The sequence below is a fragment of the Halictus rubicundus genome, chromosome 5 (genome assembly GCF_050948215.1).
Source record: "Halictus rubicundus isolate RS-2024b chromosome 5, iyHalRubi1_principal, whole genome shotgun sequence".
NCBI classification, from domain to species: domain Eukaryota; kingdom Metazoa; phylum Arthropoda; class Insecta; order Hymenoptera; family Halictidae; genus Halictus; species Halictus rubicundus.
The window spans coordinates 4,685,581-4,706,886 of NC_135153.1; the positions used below are offsets into that span (position 1 = coordinate 4,685,581).

Below are 21,306 nucleotides of genomic sequence, written 5' to 3' on the forward strand. Positions count from 1 at the left end.
TGGGAGCACATTTGACCCACTTATCCGGCTATGCCTTTTCGAGCAGTGTATAAATAAAGGTCAGATACTTTCCGGACAGGCCTCGTACACTTGCATCAGACCAGACATCCTGCGAGAGGGAAGACCCCCGAACTCAGGGACCAAGCTACTCAACTGATAAGGGAAAATGTTCAAGTTACACAAGCCGAAAGTGTAAATCAAAGAATTGTTAAATTGTTCAATTCATTGTTGAATTCGCTTGAAAATTAGTATTGCCAATTTTTTTGGGTCGCTGAGTATGAATCTGATGTCAAAATTGCAAAAGCGATATGACGAATGTGTAAATAAAAGAAATTGTTGAATTTGCTTGAAAATGAAAAAAATTGCATTCAAACTATTAATAATAAGCTTATCCAAAACCACGCAATATTTATTTGAACCAGTTTCTCGTATCTTTAACAGTTCTCGAGGAGGCTCGTTTGAAACTAATGACATGAGTACTCTGCATTATGACAACTGATAGTACAACAGGGTGGCGCCTAGGACCAGCTAACATATACGAATACTGTGAGATAAAAGTACAAACTACAGGCTTGCACAAGAATTTTAGTATGATATCGCGGGATATGCATCTTCAATATTAATATGCACAATTCTACCTTTTCTTGCCTGTAATCAGTTTTATAATTTTACAACGTAATTATTAACTACGTTGGATACTACGTTGGAGTACTTATAAACATTCTTCATACTTCCATCCAGTAAGTAATTTGCGAAGAATTTGCCACCAAAATTTATCTAGAAACTCCGATCCATCTGTTTCCGCATTAGGCTCGGCATTTCAGTGCAAAGTCAGCAAACAGAATTCCATGCCAAATCACTAGCAAATCGATGCCAAGCCTTGGCTTCTTTAAAGAGGGCAGGTCGGTCGCATTAAAAGCGAACCTAACCTTATTCTAAGAGTAAACCTCGCTGTAGGAGAGAAAACGGAATTAAATTCTTGTAGATACAAAATTATATAATTTAAAAGCTTAAATAAAATTCTGTTTCTCCTCCTACAGCAAGGTTTATTCCGATGTATAATTTAGAATTATTATCTTTTGTGTATGTAGTGATAGATCTAGTATTTCTTCCATAAAATAATAAGTATCATTATTCTTATCAGTATCATTGTCCTTTAGTCAGTAAAAATATATTTAGCATCCAAAAAGCATTTTTAAAGTGCTGCCAAACTGCTGCTTGGCAACGTTGTGAACTAAATTGGCATTTTACGGTTATGTTAAAACTTTAGTTCTAAATATCTCGAAAACTATTGAGTGTCTGCCCCTATAGTGGGGTATTTTCGTAATCAGGAGAACTAAATCTACAACTCTGCAAAATCTCAACGAAATCGTTGACGACAAGGCTTTGCGGTCTCCTTGTTAGTGCGACCGACCTGCCCTCTACAACGAAGCCAAGGTTTGGCCTCGATTTGGCATGGAACTTTGCAGTAAAATAGGGACCGAATTCTGCACCAAGCAGGGTCTGGTACCAAATTGGCCGCCTTTTAGTATGGTACAAACATTGCGCAAAATTTGCAAGAGCCACATCCGTTTTGTAGATTCCTGATGAATATAACCTGTTTAAAATAGTTCAGTTTACACCAAGCGTTCCGACAACGTAGTTTATTACACGAAAGCAACGTGACGAATGAAGTACTATATTTGTACTGTGACCATTTTCCAAGTGTAAACGGTAAGACCGTGGTTCCTCGATTTTTCGATAGAGCCATTCCCTAAAATTCGTGTTCAGGGTTTCGACCACGTTCCGTCGATTTGGGACCATCCTGCGTCGCCCAGCGCAGCAAGAGCCTTCACACACGAAGACACGTATCGCGAGCCGCGTTCACGCTACGCGACATGTACGGTCGCGAATCGAACGTTTTCGTGTCGATCATTCTTCCCTGGTGTATCTCATACGCGCGAACGTATCCGGCGATTCGTTTGTGTCTCCGTGTGAAAAGGCTGTGACGCAGCTATACCGTCGCGTCGGGAAGTTAGCTTTCCAATCGCATTGCGCAGCGGCTCACACGCTACACGATCAGAGATTCCGCGGCTGGTTTTAAGCGGCTGACGCACGGAGGCGCCTCCATGATTCGTCGCACGGCACCCAGCGAGGCGTGCGAACGCAGGCGTTCAATTTCGCATCCTCGGCTGCTCCTTAGCGGCGGATGCGTGCGTGTGTGCGCGCCGGTATCGCGTGTCGAGACGTCAAACGGTAGCGGCTGACTGGTCGGGTCGCGAAAGTACTGGTCCGGAATGTTCGTTTCGGGTGCGTTAACGCGTTCCGAAACGTTTATCGCCCCGGCGGGATCGAGCTGTTCCGGATGCGCCCGTGGTCGCTGCTGATCGCTAGCCGGCGAATTCAGCGGCGGAAGCCGCGTCGAAGTTGTCGTTACAGCTGTAGCTCGATCCTAAGGGTTGGACAGTAGATAAGCAGTCTGCAGGACGCCTTAGCAGGTTACGTTTAATATACAAGCCGTGTTTGATCTGTGATGCGATTTGCAAGGAGCCAGGTCTCCCTCCCTCTTCTTACGCTGCAGTCTGTATATCGCTCGTTTCCCGCCGTTTGCCGCGTCATCCTGTGATCGCTCTGCTGTGAGACTGACTGCGTTCACTTCCCATCCGCTGCGAATAGATATCCATAACACACACCGCGCTCGCTTCTATTTCTCCTACATACATATATATATATATATGCATCCCTATCTTCTGCTCTCTTTATCCGTCTCGTCGTACCTCCGCGCCTTTCCCTAGACCTCTCTCGCCCTCCCTCTCGCCGGGCTCCTTTCCGGTGGCTGGTGTATGCGTTCGAAATCCGTGTCTTTCAGCGGTTATACACGCTTCACGAAATATCACACAGTGAATATATCCTACGAACGAGGAGCCGGATGATGGCAAGAGGCTTTCGGGCGCCGTGTGTGCGGGCGCAGCCGCTTCGGAGAACGCGCCGCCTCGTCTTGCCTCGTCTTGCCTCGTCTTGCCTCGTCTTGCCACGCGTCTCGACGCCCGGATCGAGTAGTTAGTGCCTCGCAGATTCACGGATGCCGGATACGATATCTTGTATGCCGTTTGCCAGTCTTTGACCTTTATATGTTTGCGCAGACGAACCGCACCGTTTTCTGGATCGCTAGAGGCCACCGGCAAAATCAGACACGGATTCGTTTTTACTCGCAGGTGGAAAACATTCGCCGGCTTAACGTGGAGGAAGGGGCGAGGTGACGTGGCCCCCTAGTTTTATGATTCTTTCGAATATCTGACTCGCAACTTAAATTTCATTCGAATTTCTTGAAATCTTTCCTGATATCTTTTCGCCCATTTTCATACTGTCCTGTTGAAAACTTTCCAGCCGAATATCTCGAAAAGTATGAAAGATATTGAAAAAGTGTAAAGCGCGTGTCCAAGGATTTCGAGGGGGAAAGAGGAGGGCAGTGTCAGGTTTTTATTTGGGTGACGTTTTCAAGATCATTTGAAGGTGAACTTTGTTTTTTCAAATGGAAACCTATGTTTTTTATTGTGGGATCTTATTGTACGTAAAAGGACCAGCAATTTTCGTAGTTCTAGTAGTTTCTACTAGTTTCGGAGATATTTAAAGAGAAGTAGAGCGAGGCATACTTATACTGCGAGATCGTTTGTAATTTCTTTATAACCACGACAAATTTTCAAAATGTTCTCCGTTGTTTTCTAAACAATAATACAGACATTTCTCAAATTCTGGACGAACATTTTTGAAGGTATCTGTTGGAATAGCTTTACATTCCTGTACAAATCGTTGACGCTTTCTGGTTGTGTTTTATATACAACAGACTTTAAGTGTCCCCACAAAAAGAAGTCGACTGGAGTTAGATCTGGTGATCTTGGTGGCCACTCAACAACACCTCTTCTACCGATCCATCTTAGTGGGAATCGATTGTTTAACCACTGGCGAACTGGTAATGTGAAATGCGTGGGAGCACCATCGTGTTGGAAGTACAAAAGTTCTTCATTTAACAAAAAATTACCGTTCTCGTCTCTTTGCTGTTCAAGACTTTCTGTTATAATCTGCCCGACCACATTACGGTCTGCCGGACAACTTTATGGGACCCATAAACTCTCGGCCCACCCAAGAACAATGTCAAGCCGAATAGGTACCCTGGTCCGCCATACGTCGAATGCCGTCCCCAGCCATCGTCTTATATCGAACGAAAACTGTAACACAATATGTACAAACCTGTGACAGTTATGCGAATAACACGTTTTGAGTAACCTATTCCGTATAAATAATCAGTTCTCACAAACTTCTATCACTTATATTAGTTCTACTAATCCGTTCTGTCGCCAAGAGTTTTCTTTACGTGATATTTGAAGGAAGCGGTCGGAATCTCTGAAAGAATGAATATCATTAACAAACTAGTTAGACCAGTTAGATAACCTGGTGACAACGTCAGTATGCAGACAGCGGAAGGTGTACAGGTTTGAATGCAGGAAGATGTCTGGCTATCCTTTTAGATGTATTAAAACTGATTTCTTCGATATCACGAATTCCTGGCCAGTGTGTGAAATTTTATGTCGAGGCGAAAACGGTACAACAAAAAATATAAGACAATACAAAACGGCTGTTTGATTTCTGTACAAAAATTGCTAAACAGGGTCTACAAAATAACGCTTTAGAACAGAAGACGCCCTTTGTTAGCTAGATAACAAAGTAGCCCTTTGTTCTAGTATCCGAACACTCAGGTTCCATCGGTTGGTACGGATAATCGAGGTTATACTCTAATACATATAATCTAATGTCATCAAAATCGTATCATGTTTGGTATCACTCGAATCAGAAGTATACAGTCTTTACTTGATATATGTCCCAAATATCTAGTCGATAAAAGTCCCAGAACTATCCCCACTGTCGCCGAGGAGCGTAAACATAATACGAATCGAGTATATCGGTGTGATACCACTACTGATCCAATAACAAAACTTCTTTATTTTATATTATTCTTTTAGGGACTTTCACCTGCATATTCGTGGCATTGTTCTAATGAAAATGATTCCAACTATGATATTATATATGATAATTCCCATGATATTTACTTGTGTAATGAAGATCAAAGTATAGCATCTTCCAGCCAATATATGTCCCTAGCCAGACTCGTATTTTGGACAAATATCGAGTAGACACTATATCACAAATACGCTAGGACAAGTTCCATGAGAAAATAGTTAAAAATAAAAAAGTTTTGTGACTATACTAGTATTGCTTACCTTCTATTGCTTACTCACTATAAAAAAAGTATCCGCACACTATTTAAATGACATTTCGGTCCCGAAGTTTTCACATATATCGAAACATTGCTGTGCGCGTTTTCGTTTCGTACGAACAGAGAAAACGACGATTTGCAATATCGTTGAATGGTCGTGTACATGCATATACGGTTCTAGTAAGCTGGCGGGACAGTAATTGGCAAACGACGGGGTCGCGACTACCGATAACGAGTCAACCTCTGTTCCGATTGAACTACGAAAATCACATTAACAGGCTCCACAGACGAACGATATTCCAGCACAATTTAGTCATCTCCTGCTACGTTAGGTTGATAAAGGTCCTGTTTAAGGGCGGAGGACATCGACTGTTTGTTGACGAATTCGTCTGTCCTGTTCTAAAGTTCTATTTGCCACTCGGAGGGAAAAAGAGGATCCGTGAATCCATTTGCCACGTGTAAGCTCGAACGTATTATTCGTTTCAATAGGATTCTCGTTGTCCTTGAACTTTAACGGAATTATTATTCGCGTTGGATAGTTCAAATTACGTGTACACTTGACTACGTACAACAATCTTCGTTAAATTATTTATCAATGTTCCAGCCATTTGACCATCTTAAAACTTTTATACGTAACAGTTACGTGAAGGAATATTATTCTTGATCTTTTTAAAGGCGGTCACTCAAAAGCCAGGGGTTCCCAAAGTACGGCCCGCAAACCCTAGAAATGCGGCCCGCGAATTATATTTTTGAAATGTGTTAATAAACAGTTTTGTGATCAAAAGTAATTATTGTCAGAAATAGAGAACGATTATTTTATAAAATTAGTGTACATATTTCCCTTTTGCTACTTTTTACCATGGGGGGGGGGGGAGGTGCCAAATATTTTAGAATCTACAATTTGGCCCACCTAGGCAAAACTTTGGGCGCCCCTGCCCTAAGGGTTGTTTGCGACAACCACCGCTGAAAAGTAAATCTTTTTTTTTCTGTACCCATAATAACTGATTTAAAATTTTGAAAAAATCCCCAATAAAGCTAGTTTGTAGCTTCATATTCGCTTTTATTTCATCTAAATGTCTTCAGTAATAAATGAGAAAGTAAAAGGTAAAGTTTAGGCTTTTCACCCCCATATTACCCTCGAACGACGAGGTAGAGATTTGAAATTTTACAAAATAGTGTTTCAGGCAAAGAACATTGTTTAGCACACAAAAAAATTGAAATTGACATGGGCGATGATTACTTTTCTCATCCTGCTAGACCCTTTAGAGTGACTTATAACAAGGTTTGTGCATACTATAACACAATACGATACGGTGATGTGCAAAAATGAATGCATTTAATACATTTTTCAAGAATTTTTATACTGGGACAAAAACATACTAGAATAGAATTTTTAAAAATTGGAACTACATACTAATACGCGATACGATAGCTGAGGTCAGGATGCGTCCAACGACCTATAATACTATGACCTTCGCGTGACTTTGAGTACAAAAAATTCATAAATACCAACGTCTAAATAAACGTGATTCACAAGATATATCAGGCTTTATATTCGATTTTACGCTTCAGTTTGAACAATAAATTCATATATTTACTATAAATTGTGCATATGTAGTATTAAAAACTGCATTATCATCGCGATACGATAGCTGAGGTCAAGATGTATCCAACTACCTATAATACTATGACCTTGGCGTGACTTTGAGTACAAAAAAAATTCATAAACATTAATGTCCAAATAAACATGATTCAGAACCAGTGCTGGGCAAAATAGTATTTGAAATAGAAAATAGTAAATAGTTTATTTTATTTTTAAAGCATACCTATAATCATGCAAATGAATTATTTAATTTATAAGAAAAACTTTTTGAAATATTATTTAAAAATAGTATCTTATTTGACTATAGGACTGTGTAAAATAGTATTTCAAATAGTTGATAATACCTTATACATTTCTTATATTTTGTTGCGTGTAATGTTATTACAACATTGTCGTCTGTTTATCAACATGTTACATGCAAATATTCGTAATTAAGCTACAAATAATACTTTGTTAACATATTATGGTTTCTTATATTCAAAATTATAATTTATAATGTTTTATGTTATGTATCTGGTTATCAAAATAAAAATATTTTATTTGCCGAAATTTTTCTATTTAAAGTAATATTTTATTTGAACCACATTAAATTATACTATTTAGATTAGTATTTTAAATATTTTTCTCGAAATTTTGCCCAGGTCTGTTCAGAAGATGCATCAGTCTTTATATTCGATTTTACGCATCAATTTGAACAATAAATGCATATATTTGGTAAAAATTGTGCGTAGTATGACAAACTACATTATACTACTAATGCTTTACGATCAAAAATCTTTTAGAAATCATGCTTGGGAAGTTGCACTATTTAGCATTGTCCCGAGCACTGCGTCGGGTCGGTATCCGTGACAAACGAACCGTCTTTTGGAGCGACCGTTCGCTCGCTCGGCACCGCCGCAAATCGCGAAAGGTGCCAGATGCGATTCGATGACGGGATCAAGGGGGTATCGCGGAAAATCCGGGGAGGGGGGATCGTGGAAAAGAGGAAGAGCGAGGCAGCGAGAAGCCGGCGAGAGGAAGCACAAGGAGTTGGAGGTTGGAGGATGAGGAGGAAAGAGGAGGTGGTGGAGGAGCAGAAGGAGGACTGCTCACGGATGGTTGCGTCACACCCGTCAACTTCCGCGGATCCAACAGAGCGGCAGAATGCAAGACGCCGACACCCTTTGAATAATGAAGCCCTCGGCTTCTATGCCTGTCTGACTTCTCCTCGTGAACGCTCGTTCTCCTTGCCGAGCCGCGGAGAAACCTACGAATTTGTAGTGACGGTTTCCGGTTATACGTAGACAAGATGCACCGTGTGAGAGACCGGCAGAGAGAAAGAGAGAGAGAGAGAGAGAGAGAGAGAGAGAGAGAAGCCGACCCCGTCTGTCGACTCCTCTGGCGTCAAATTTTAATTGCGTTACGACGATCCGCGACTCGGCGAAACGTTAGCTGCTCTCCTTAAAAGACGCCGTTCCGCAAACAAGAGTATAGGCGATGGACACCGTTTTCCAGGAAAGGGGATTTTCTTTTCACTTTGAATTCGTGGTAGAAATGGACAGAAATAGGTGGGTTTTTGGAATGAATTTCTTGGAGCGAACGGTTCATCATTGGTTCCATGCTAATGATTCGAAACGATGCTAAATAGTTAGGGGATCATTCTAACCCAGAAATGTGGAAAATTATCGAATGCTACACTGGAGATTGGAGAGGAGTCGAAAATTTATTCCTCGTTCAAAATGCCATTATTTTTTCTTTTTTTTATCCCTTTAACCACCAATCTTGTTTTTTTGACATTTGACTACCAATGTAGTGATCAATGTTTAACATTTTACATTTAGAATAAAACTTCTTAATATTATTATTATTTTGTTAGAATCCTTGCGTTTCGACTTAGGATGACTTCTGGTTACGTCGTAAGTGAGAAAGCTTAAATATGTATTTATTTATGTTTGTCTTATTAGTTTACTTTTATCCTTATCACACTCCTTCTTCGTTCTAAGTCTTTTTCATTTTCTCGGATGCGAAGCCACAAGAGGAGGAATAGACATTCCGGAAAAAGAATGAAAAAAATAGTAAGAGAATGAATAAGCTTCATTAATAATTGAGCTTAACATCACCAAATAATAGAAGTTGAAAGAACGTTTAAAAATAAATGTATACTATTTCGTTAATTTTCTGTATCTTTTCTTTGTAGTACTAATTAATTTGACAAATGAGCGGCTTATCTCTGCTAATGAAAAGATTAAAATTCCTCTTTGTGTCAGATAAGCAACCATCCGAAATTCTTTCTTGTTCGCTTTTAACTGAACTGCTGAGCTTTATCCAAAATTAAAAATTGCTAAAACAACTAAAAAAAAAACGGAGATTGAATAAAAATGTATATCTTCATTTATACTTTTATCGGTAATTATACTTTTTTCGGTAATTTTGTAATAAAAAAAGAAAGTATGATATGAGTAAGTGTAAAAACATAATTTTGGTACCAGCGATAGAAAGCTTTTTGCAGAAAGCCATTGCTTGGAACGCTTTATGTTATCATACAGCATCCATTTTTCATCTCAGGTAACGATTATGCTAAGAAATGAATCTCTACGAAATCTGGATAGCAATCAAGTGCAAATTGATCGAACAATATTCTTGTTGGCCTCAGATAATTGATGCGGTACCCATATTCCTTGCCTATATGCCTTTCCCATTTCGTGTAGGTGCCTTTGTATAGTTGATCATGTGGGCCCAAGGCTTCTCTATAATTCTTGTATACTTAATTTTGGATCGGCTTCCACTAGAGATTTTACGGTGTCATTATCAAATTCAACTGGTCGTCCACTTCGAGGCCTGTCAAAGAGATCATAATCACCAGCAGCAAACCTTCTGAACCAACGTTGACACTTGTTGACCTTCAATACATCTCCATAAACATTGCAAATTTTCTTTGTTGTCACCGTTGCATTAAATCCCGCATGAAAATGAAAAAGTATGCAATGACGAATATGATCCTCAAAAGGAAGCTACGGACGCTGCCATTTTATTACAGGGTTGTAAAAAAAAATTATACTTTTTAGAATATTTTGAAACCGAAAACTGTAAAAAAATACGTGTTTCCCCTTCAACGATCGGTACAGAACTAAAGGCAAAACAAATTCTTTGCAAATAATTGATTACATATGGGTACCCCTAATATATCGAGTAGACACTGTATTTGAGGGTCTATACCTTTGAAAAATGTAATTGGAAAAATTTATTTTTGGATCCGTTTACGTGAGACAACCTCCTTAAAAACCCTAATCTCTTTTAAAATTATCATAAAAAGTGATTGACGACACTTTTTTATGGATTTTCGGTCGAAAATGTATTTACGGGAAATAAAAGACGCTTCGAAAGCTATTACCGTTATTGCACCAGCGTATAATATTTGTTAAGAAGAAAAATTGTAGCCGCGTGCGATAACACACGAAGTATTTTCGATAGACCGGGTAAATGAAATTTTAATATCGCTGCGCGCGCAGCGCACTCCAAATTACGGATCGCAAGTTCAGGCAAATATTTTTCGGTCGCGATTTATTTGTCCGGTCTACATTTTATACAGTTTATTTTATATAATCGTATCAAGTGATCGGCTGCAATAGATTTTTATCGAGTCGGAATCACCTTTATTTGTTCAGCGCGCGCGCGCGACGCGGAAGAACGAATCGTCTGTACCGGTTGTAAACGTTGTCATGCGAAATGTGATTTTTGATCAGCCATTCGGTGATATGAAAATGTCGCGTTGATGAAAAATGCACAGTTGCGGTTTTTTAAGGTGAACGAAAATTAATATTTATACATTAAAAATGTATATAAAAAAAAATATTAATATTTTAAATTTTTGCGCGGAATTGCTGATCCGCGACGCGGTTAAAACATTTGTGAGGATTATTATTAAACTGTTTCTGAAAACTAATTTTACTCTTCTAACGCGGAGTTTAAAAAGTAACGTAAATTTATGTTAAATATGCATTGTTCAGATTACCCACTTTTATGCTAATTTGTGCTTAATTTATTGCTGCATTTTTAAAAATATTCTGTAGTATCTATGCATTTCGTTTATCTGCCTAGATTCATACATTGTGACGCGTATCTCATTAGCGATGCACACTTATGCCATAAAGGTTACTCGTGCGTTAATAGACATGCCAGTGATTAATCTCACAACGACATTAATTTATTCTTTCTAACGGAATGTATAACGAAGTTCGTGGACCAAAAACAAATTATTATTTTCCAATGCTGCATTTTCAAAATTCCTCCTCAGTCGTTTCTTATATGCTCTTCTGATTTGAAACTTTCAGTTCTTTGTTACATAAATTTAAACAATTCCGTCACTTTGTAATTCCAATTCTGATCTGCTTCTTGAATATTTTGATTCACGCAATGGCGGTGCGCTTGTTTACCAGCTTAATATTATTACAGAGTTAAAGATTTGTCTCTGGAAAAGCTATTTAAATCATTACCCAAGACTATGTCATGCAAAACAAAGGGAGAAATAAAAAATATTAAAAATATTTTTTTCAAGAATTTTCAATAAATTCTTCATATACAATGTGCCATGGCTTTTGACGTGCTGATCTTTTTATTATTTCTGTATATACTTGAAAAATAGGATTTTTTCAATTAATAGGTTGTATTTTGCAATTACAGTGTATATAACCTTAAAACGTGTTACTTCATTACATACAAATTAGGGAAACCTTGAATAAATCAGATGCGCCATCTTTTTGTCGCGAAATGTAAACTTTCGATTGTAAACTAAAATCCATCGACCACGCTTCATGTCAGAGCTGTTCAACACGCCTATTAGCGGGCAAGAGCGCCCGCGGGCACAGCTACGGGCAAAGCTACTTGCAAGTGACTTATTGTTAGCGGAATAGGGGTATGCCATAAGCTTAGACCCGGCATAGGTATAGGATATGCACAAGGCGCAGTGTTCCAAGATAACGGAGTACTGGTGCCCCAACTGACGACACAAGATAATTAAAAATGGTGGATAGTGTATTCGACATATATATTGTTCTTACTATTCTTCTTTTCTAGATAAAGTAAGTTGAACTGTAGAGAAAGTAAAGTTTTTAAATAAAGTAAGTTGTTGATAAAGTAAATGAGGAAATAAATACAGATTTCATATTATCAACATCTACATTAAAATGTATCTTTTTCCCAATTATAATTGACAAAATGAGTTAGCACTATTTAAAATAATAAGAGGAAAGTAAAAATGAACGAGTAATAAAATTAAATATTTATACAGATTGAGATACGGGGCGACGATTCCACTTTCCCCTCTAACACTTTACGTTCGCGGTACTGCGACTTCTCAACATACTATAGCACTTTGTCCGCAACCGTCGTCTGGTAGATGACATAATCTTGGAACAGGGCTTGTTATCTGAAGCCGGGTCTATAAGTATACAGGGTGAGGCACTAACAATTGCCAATAACTCAGAAAGTAGGACAGTAACAGAAAAGTTTTCCAAACAAAAGATCCATGGGACAACAGAGGCTGTAATATGGCGTTAATCTTTTTTTTTGTCACCTTTGTTTTTTTAAATAGAATGCTATGTTTTGGTATCTGTTTTCTGATAGCGGCTATTGAGACGAACCCAACGAGGTGCAACATTAAAGTCTTTGAAGGTCAACAAAGGTCATTTATGACAAAAAAGGCGAAATAAACTTGCATTTACAGAAGGTGTTCAAACCGATTGCCATTCATATCAATGCAGTGCTGCAATCTTCTTATCACGGATTGAGTAGTATTTCTTATCACTTCAGCACTTATCGAATCACATGCTGTAACAATTTATAGTACAAATGTGTTAAATTGTACGGCATGTAGGGAGATAACGTTGAGGACATCTTTTAGCGTATTTACTAAACCTGGCAAAGACAAATAAACACTTCTAGACGATATCGCAGGACATAAATATAAAATTGGTAAGATTATTAGCCGTCGAGAGAGATAAAAACCTGATACTTTTTTTGTCAAACGACCTTCTCTGACCTTCAAAGACCTTAGTGTTGCACCTTGTTGGATTCGTCTCGATAGTCGCTATCAGAAAACAGGTACGAAAACATAGCATTCTATTTAAAAAAAAAAAACAAAGGTGACCTTCACATCTCTGAAGCGACTCCATCTAGGAAAAAAAGATTAACGCCATATTACAGTCCCATGTATTTTTTGTTTCGAAAACTTTCCTACTACTATTATACTTTCGGAGTTATTGTAGGTGGCAATAGTTAGTGCCTCACCCTGTATATGGTTTAAGTTCACAAGTATACAGGGTGTCCATAAAATGTTGTACTTCCTTATAAGAGGTGATTCCAGAGGCCACTTGAAGTTACTTATTCCTTTACGAAAATGTTCTCCGCGACTTTCTTAAGGAGTTATTGACGAAAAACACGGACCAATGAGAGCGCAGATACAGCAGGCGGATTCTGACTCAGCCAATGACAACGCCCCGCTCAGCGGGAGCTGTAGCCGAGTCGAGATCCTGCTGCTATAGCCGTGCTCTGATTGGTCCGTGTTTTTCGTTAATAACTCCTTAATACAGCCGCGGAGAAAATTTTCGCAAAGGAAAAGTTACTTCAAATGATCTCGGGAATTATTCCTTTCAAGGAAATTCAACATTTTTGGAACACTCTGTACATGGTCTATGAGCACAACCTTAGCTTGCCACGTAGCTGTGACAACGTGTGTGACAAATACATGCATTCTTGCCCGCAGGGGCGTGGCTTAGAGCCCACAGGGCATAGTGTCGCAAATGGCAATTCTAGGTGTAAAAAAATCATAGATCGCTTCATGCTTCTTCAAACCGATTGAAAGTTTCTGTTACGTCATGTAATGAGATTCAACATATGTAGAACCTTTAAAAATAATATTTATATTGAAAAATATTATATAAATTATAGATACAAATATAAAAATAAATAAAAAATATAATATTAAATAAGTATGACAATAATATCTAAATATAACAACATAAAAATAATTCTTCACTAATATCGCTGTCGCTATCAATGTTCTTCTTATGTCTTTGTTGCAAGCTTCTTGAGCCTCATTAAACATCATGCCAATTGCCCATAGGCACGATTTGCTTATTTCTACACTATGAAATAATAATTTGTGCACTGTAACGGGCTTATAAAACCAAGGATATAACCAAGGATCTTTTGTTTCGCGAACAAATTTCTCGAAATTTAGAAAACTAATGTTGCGATCTGAAGAAAGGGCAGATAAGATATAAAAAATCGGTCGAGAAGTTCTTCATTAATGCCTGTCATTTTCGAAGTTTTCCTGCTGCTTTCCTAGAATGCCCATTCGGTTCACCGTACGGTGTGACAAGGATTTAAAAAAATTGTGACAGGCAGGTTAGCAGATATTTGCAGCTGATTTTTATCAGAATCCCTTCTATATAGTTTGATCTTAATGCAATAAAAATTTCAAGATGGGATCTTTTGAGACTTTCTAGTTCTGTCTCTATTAAAGTCAACTAACCGGCATAGAAAACTGGTACTTAAAAAATCTCTAAAAATTATTGTGAAGGACTTTATTAACGAACTTCGTGAACACGAATGTAAATATTTACTTATGTTAATATAGAATATCGTGCATAGAAGCTTCAAGATTCATATTTATGATTTTTTTAAGATTTCGCCGTATTACTGTTCGGAGTTTTCACGTATTGATTTCGATACTTATATCGCTATTAAATGAATTATTATGGGTATAATTACTTTTTTCCTACCTAACATGGTCATTTGCGACACTGTGGCAGGGGCGTGGCTTAGTGCCCGCTGTCCTGTGCATTCCCGGGGCAAGAAAACCGCTGCTTTTAGGGTTAAAACACGAACCATACCGTCTCGAAAAGAAATTGCTGGACTGCGTTTACGTGTGGCAGGTATACAAACGGAGGTCCCGCGACATGGAAACAGAAACCGACGAGGATTTACTGCAGTTTCCAGCCGGCGGCAGCCTGGACGCGTCCAGCGGCTCGTTGTCCAGCGTGTCCCTGTCGGATAAGAGCATGTCGACGGACAACGTCGAGGAATACTTCGGGGACGTGCCGTTCGCAGGTAAACAGCAACGCACGCTTGGCTGCACCGCATGACGCTTCTTTCTGCCCACGTGTAAATGCATAATCGTTGTGTTACGTCTTTGTTTTTTCTCCTGGTTTTCACCGTCTGCCTGACGATGATCGTCGACCGGCGATCGTTCACCCTCCCCTCGGGTGAACAACGAATATCGATTCGAGCTAGATCTGCGTACCGGTATTCGAATGCGTTTCTTGTCCTATGTTCGGTAAAACTGTTCTCGCGGCTACCTCGCCTCCGATGGATTTTCGAATTCCCCGTACGAATTGCAGATCTGGACAAATTTCTCTTGCGGTTATTATTTCTCCGACGACAAGGTGCAATTGTATTCGCGCGCGCTGCGTCCTCGTCTCGTTCGTTCTACGATCCTGCTGACAGCGTTGGGCTACAGATATATGTATACGTTAAGATGATCCGGAAGGTTTGATTTTTGGTACATACAATCCGGTACGAATTGTGGTTTCGATCTACATGGATGATTTGTACAGAGATAAACCGACAATCGTTATGTTTTTTTCTATATATAGTTTCTCGAGGAAAAATACTTTATAGTTATCCTTGACAAAGGTGTCTGTAATTAAAAGATATTTATCGTGTCGCCGGTATCCTTAACTCTCGCAACAGGTAAGAATGTACATTGAACAGTTCATTTCGCAATACTCATCCTTCGATACTCGTTCATATAAAATGTTACTGCGTAGATACTGTACTGGTAGTTGTACGTTAGATAAAATTTCACTTATCAATATTCTGTATTTTATAATATAGCACTTGTATTCGTAGTAGTCCGTTTAATTATAGTTAACGTAATTGCATCACGCAACTTTACTAAATCGTCGAAGTTACTATACAACAGTTTCTTTAGACTTACATTAAATACTGGTCTTATGATATTGTAAACTGACAATGAGTATTATACAGTGCTACGTATTGCTGGTAATCTACGTACGATCTAATCGTTTAAAATTGCAGAACTATAAACATAGTTACCGTATCTTGTATATTTTTGAAGTGTATTCATTGATATTGCACATGTACGTCACGGTTTATCGAGCATTGAACCAACGTGGCTGCTTCACTCTTATTTACAATGTGCCCTGGGTACAGTAGTCCTGTTATGTCTGTCGACGCACGGACATATCATGAAAGCAGATTTGTATTCTAGAGCAGATATCAGGCGTATACATCCTCATAGTCATACAGGAGTTTTCCGCATTCCCGATAAAATAAGTAACAACGTAAATGTTCAAGCATTATGATAATAACTTGCGTGTATTACACAAATAATAATTATACTCTACGTTGTCTGGAAAGAGTTTAATATTTCATGTGGAATTAATATTGCGACAATATTATAAGAAGAGGATATTATGGGAAAAATGTTTCCCACTGTTGTATCATAAAAAAAAATCTATACAAACTGTTCACCGTATTGGTATTAAAGAATTTTTGACTGCTTAAAGTATATTGCTGCAAAAAGTTTACATTTCTGCAATAAGATTTGCAACAAATTGCAATGAGATTAGACGTATAAATGATACCGTTGTTAGCAGTAGATCCGACAATATTTAATCATTAAAGCATTGATACTCATTTAAGAGTTATGCTATTAGGATCGAACCATCTTTCAATTCATCAGACAACTAACTTTAGATTAGTTGCTATGAAGGACTTCTTCTGCTATTCTACACTATGCCATAAAACTGGCTCCATTAACATTTTCATAGTCCCAAGAATATAAGGAAACATAACTTAGCAAGACTTTTTTAAAGGCAATAATGAACAATCATGTTTTAAGTAAATTATACAATGTCGTTCTAATAAAATGACTTTTAGATTATTCTTGGTAATAGTACTCGTTATCTTGAATGACATATTAACGACGTATTATAAAGTTTGATATGCATGATGTAAAACTGGACAGAATTATGATGCGGTTGTCATTAAAAATAGAAAAAAAAATGATACAGGAAAGTGTTGCTTGGTTTAAACAGCTGTATCATCCTGCGATGCGTCTGTTTGCGGAAATGCATCCGTGCAGTTGCAAACTGCATATCTTCCTAACCACAATGGTAGAACATTCAAATATTTACTGTAGATGCAGTAGAGAAAGGTAAATATTTCAGAAAGTATTGAGCTTTTCACGATTGTATACTAACACTTTTTTATTCAGAACAGAAAAATCATAGAATAGCATTAAAAAAGAAACAAGTGCAATTTCATATTGCAATTTTATATTGCAGGACAATATAGCTGGTTAAACCATGCAAAACTTTTCTACATAATTTTTTTCTATCTTCAATAACAACTAGGTTAGAATCCGGCCCAGTTACTAGATACACCCTGTATATGTAACAACTACCAACTGTTTCGCTCGTAAAATAACTATTTTCTTGCAGTTTATCATGACAAAAACATGGCTTGGCTCAAAAATGAGTTTCGCTGTACAGCATGAACGGTACATATTAAAATTGTCACGACGTTAATATAAAAAATGGGACTGTGAACGTGTTAAACTACGTGTCGTATACACCCTCGACATCTTTTCAAACATATAAATCAAACCTTCCGGATCTAGCTTTAACCCTAGGAATACGAGCCATGAACCCAGAATCGCCAGATCAGGGGAATTGACTCGAATCGAGGGGAAAAAGTTACCTACTCTCTGCCAGCACCGGATTGGTCACGTGACATTGTGACACATGCACGGTAGAGAGGAAACGCGTCACGTGACCGAGCCGTGGCGGAAGCGTGGGGGAATAGTGTCGTAGAAGGGGAACGTAGAGTGGGGAGACAAATCCTAATCTGGCGACTCTGCATGAGCCGTCACGTGAAAACCTGGGGGGGGGGGGGTTCTTCGGATCCACATTTCTTTGTATTACCATAAATTAAAGATTCACCATAAAGCATATTGTTTTTCTGTGTCGAATGTTTTTATGCAAACACAGTTAATAAGTTGTCTCATTTTTATCATTTTCTTCTACACTTCTGTCGAAAGGAACCAGTTCTTCTATACTGTCATTCCACATTTCGAGTAGAAAAAATGTTCACGCTAATGTTTAATTTATATAATGAATTTCTAGAAAGTAAATAAATGAAATTTAGCATTTTTAAACTGTGGGTTCGAGGAGCCTCTCCCCCTAGTATTCCTAGGGTTGATAAAATTGAAACGGGTCTGGTGAAATTTTACGAAACCAGTGATGGGCAGCGTTCTAGTGCTTTTATAATTGAAATACGTGGAAAATGCTGAATACTTCTATTGAATTTATAAATCTGGTGGTAATTTGTATTTAAGAGCTCGTCAAATACCGAATACGATAGTATTACATATATTGATTAAGATATCAATACTTGCATTTACAGTGTCACAGAATTTTGGGTGAAATATTACTACAAAAGCAAGTATTCGGTATTCGGTATTCAGTATTCAGTATTCAGTATTCAGTATTCGGTATTCAATGAAGCCTTTTCATCTAGAAATATTATTATATTCTTCAGATTCATTGTATATCATTTTAAAGTACAAAGCTGATCTTTAAGGTCGTACCTCCGGTATTTATTTATGTATTTAATTTCAAACTTAAATAAGATTTATTTCAATGTTAATCAATTTCATTGTTATCTATTCTTTTTATACGTGTGAACAAGTAAACATATCGTCGATTCAAACAATTCAATCTCCACCATAATACAATCCACAAACTTGTAATTCATTGATAAAATATATTGATTATAATGGTGCTTAATTTGATCAATAAGTTTTATTTGAAAAAAAATGAGGCTAAACTTTACTTCAGGAAACCAACAATTTTTACCTTTTTTTATGCAATCCTGTAGATTTTGGTGAGAAAATGCCGAAAATCCAAGCTTCAATCCTGGGGTATCAGTAGTTCAAAAGTTATGCATGTGTAAAAATGTGCGGTTTTCAACGTTTTTGACAGGCAAGGGCGCCGCCATATTGGTATGTCCAATGAGTGGAGCCGCGAGAAGATTGGCCGGGGTTATCTATGTTAAAAATGAAACTACGTTATCGACATCAGCTTGTGCTTGTGCTGCCATCTAGCAGCTCCGCTCGTTAGACGACGCGCGCCGCTGAGAACATACCAACATGGCGGCGCCCTTACCCGTCAAAAACGCTTTAATCACTCAACTTTACACGCATATAACTTTTAAACCAGTGAATTCCTACCATTAAAACTTGGATTTTCGGCATTTTCTCGTCAAAATCTATAGGATTACATAAAAGAAGTAAAAAATTTCTGGTTTTTGCAGGTAAAGTTTAACCAAAAATGATATTTGCTTAGCGTTACTGTTAAAAACCGGACATTTCATATACATCAACCTAATACATTTCGCATTTGAGAAAAAAGGATCAAACACAAATTGATAATGTATTTGTCACTGGAATATTTCTTGCCCATCACTGTACGAAACAGGGTGTAAGCCAGCTCATCTATACCAGACGCAGCCAGATGTTTTTTAACGTCAGAGAGTTTCAGAAGGGAAAACCCGCCGGGCCGAGACGCCGATCCCACAGGCGTTCTTTAATTTCCCCCGGCAGGATACGCTGATCGAGAAAAATGCGGTTCTCATGCAGCGTGTTGCGCGGTAGTAAAATTCGTCGCCGGCGGATTTTCAATCGTTTGCTAAACGCGAGAGGGGAAAACGTGACGTGCAAGCGAAATCCTGTTCGCGGAAGGTGTCAACGATCGGCACTCGTTGCGCGGACAGGTCCGTTTCATCGTCGAACGCCGGTTTTACGCTGCCAGGACACCCGAGCATTATCGCAGGGCCGAATAATAATAATTCCAGGAGCGCTGCTCTCTTTCCGGCGAACGATCGTCCCGAAGTGACGGGTCGATAGGCTAGAGTTAGTGTTCCCGTATCCTACGACGATCACAGATCGAATAGTTCCTTAGGTTATCGATTACCTAGTTAACTGTGATGTATACACACGTGTATGTGGCCGGCTGTTCGAAAGAAAACTCGAGAACCGAGACGCGCTTCGTGAAAACGGTGGCTAACCATTGCTCGAGTAGGCCATGGTTACGCAGAGTCGACGTGTGGACCATTATTCCGATGGAAATTCCATTTTCCTTTGTTTCAAGATATTAACGCATTATCTGCCGACAATTATCTCATAATATTTTAAAGTATCAATAAGTCCATGCTCAAGAACTTTTCGGTTGATTCTTCCACATAAAAACGAATAGGTGGAATACAAAATTGTGAAGACAATTTTATGTTTTTTGTTTATGAATAAGAGCAGGAGAAATAAATTACTGTTGTTTGTTTTCAATATTTACTTATTTACTGTTGCAATATGCCTGTACGATTAATGGTAGGTTTATTCTACTTTTCATTTCGGATCGTTATGTGGAAGTGTTTTGAAATGATCATGACGCACAGGAAGTATATAAATAATAACAGTTTTGTATAAAGGTGTTAATGTCTTCAAATGTTTGCGGTGTCCCTCGTACAGTAATGATTAATTTATAATTTTAAATTCGTCTTCCTCCTCTATGTAATATAATACTTTCTTTAATCTTAGGTTTGCACTTTAATACAACCCGATATATAAGTAATATATTCGTTTAGTAATACTTTAAGTGTTATAATAATTTATTTATGCATATATTAATAACATTTAACACATTGAATGCTGCGCGAATTTCATGGGTTTCATGCAATTTACAATTATGTCATTCGTATGAGCGATCAGCGTTACTAATAACAATTGTCGGCTACTTGATAATAAAGTTTGTACCTTACACTATAATCTAGTTACTTCCAGGGTTAAACTTTATTTTAGCAACACGGAAATTTTTAAATTTTTACTATATAATCCTGTACATCTTGACGAGGAAATGTCAAAAATTGAAGTTTTAAGTCGAGGAATTCACTGGTTTAAAAGTTATGCGTGTTTAAATTTGAGCGATTTAAGCGTCTTCGACAGGTAGGGGCGCCACCACGTTTTGATTCTCTATATTTTAATTACTTTTCGAAGACAGCTTGTCCCAACACAAAGTGTAATCGCTCAATTTTAAATACGCATAACTTTTGAACCAGTGAATTCCTCGCCTTAAAACTTTGATTTTTGGCATTTTCTCGTCGAGATGTACAAGATTATGTGATAAAAAGTTAAAAATTTATATTCAGATAAAAAGATAAATTAATATTCAGTTGGATTAATTTTGTGCCAATCACTTTTAAGGAATTCAATGGCGCTGGTCACCAATGGACCCCGGCAACATTCAATGTGTTAAACAACGTATTGCCACTAGTATATTGTTAGATACAGAAGTGAGGACGCCAATGGGTATCACTTGTTTTTGATTATGGGTGT

At 38.1% G+C, this 21,306-nt stretch overlaps 1 protein-coding gene across 3 annotated transcripts in view; it reads left to right on the forward strand.

Annotated features, from left to right (window-relative positions):
* LOC143353971 (ankyrin repeat and sterile alpha motif domain-containing protein 1B) overlaps nt 1-21,306 on the forward strand; it is a 152,995-nt gene that overhangs the window by 64,546 nt on the left and 67,143 nt on the right. For all 3 annotated transcript variants that reach the window (XM_076787601.1, XM_076787599.1, XM_076787600.1), the window contains one exon: nt 14,768-14,942. In XM_076787601.1, coding sequence (XP_076643716.1) covers nt 14,768-14,942 — 175 coding nt within the window. The remainder of the gene's footprint in view (nt 1-14,767; nt 14,943-21,306) is intronic.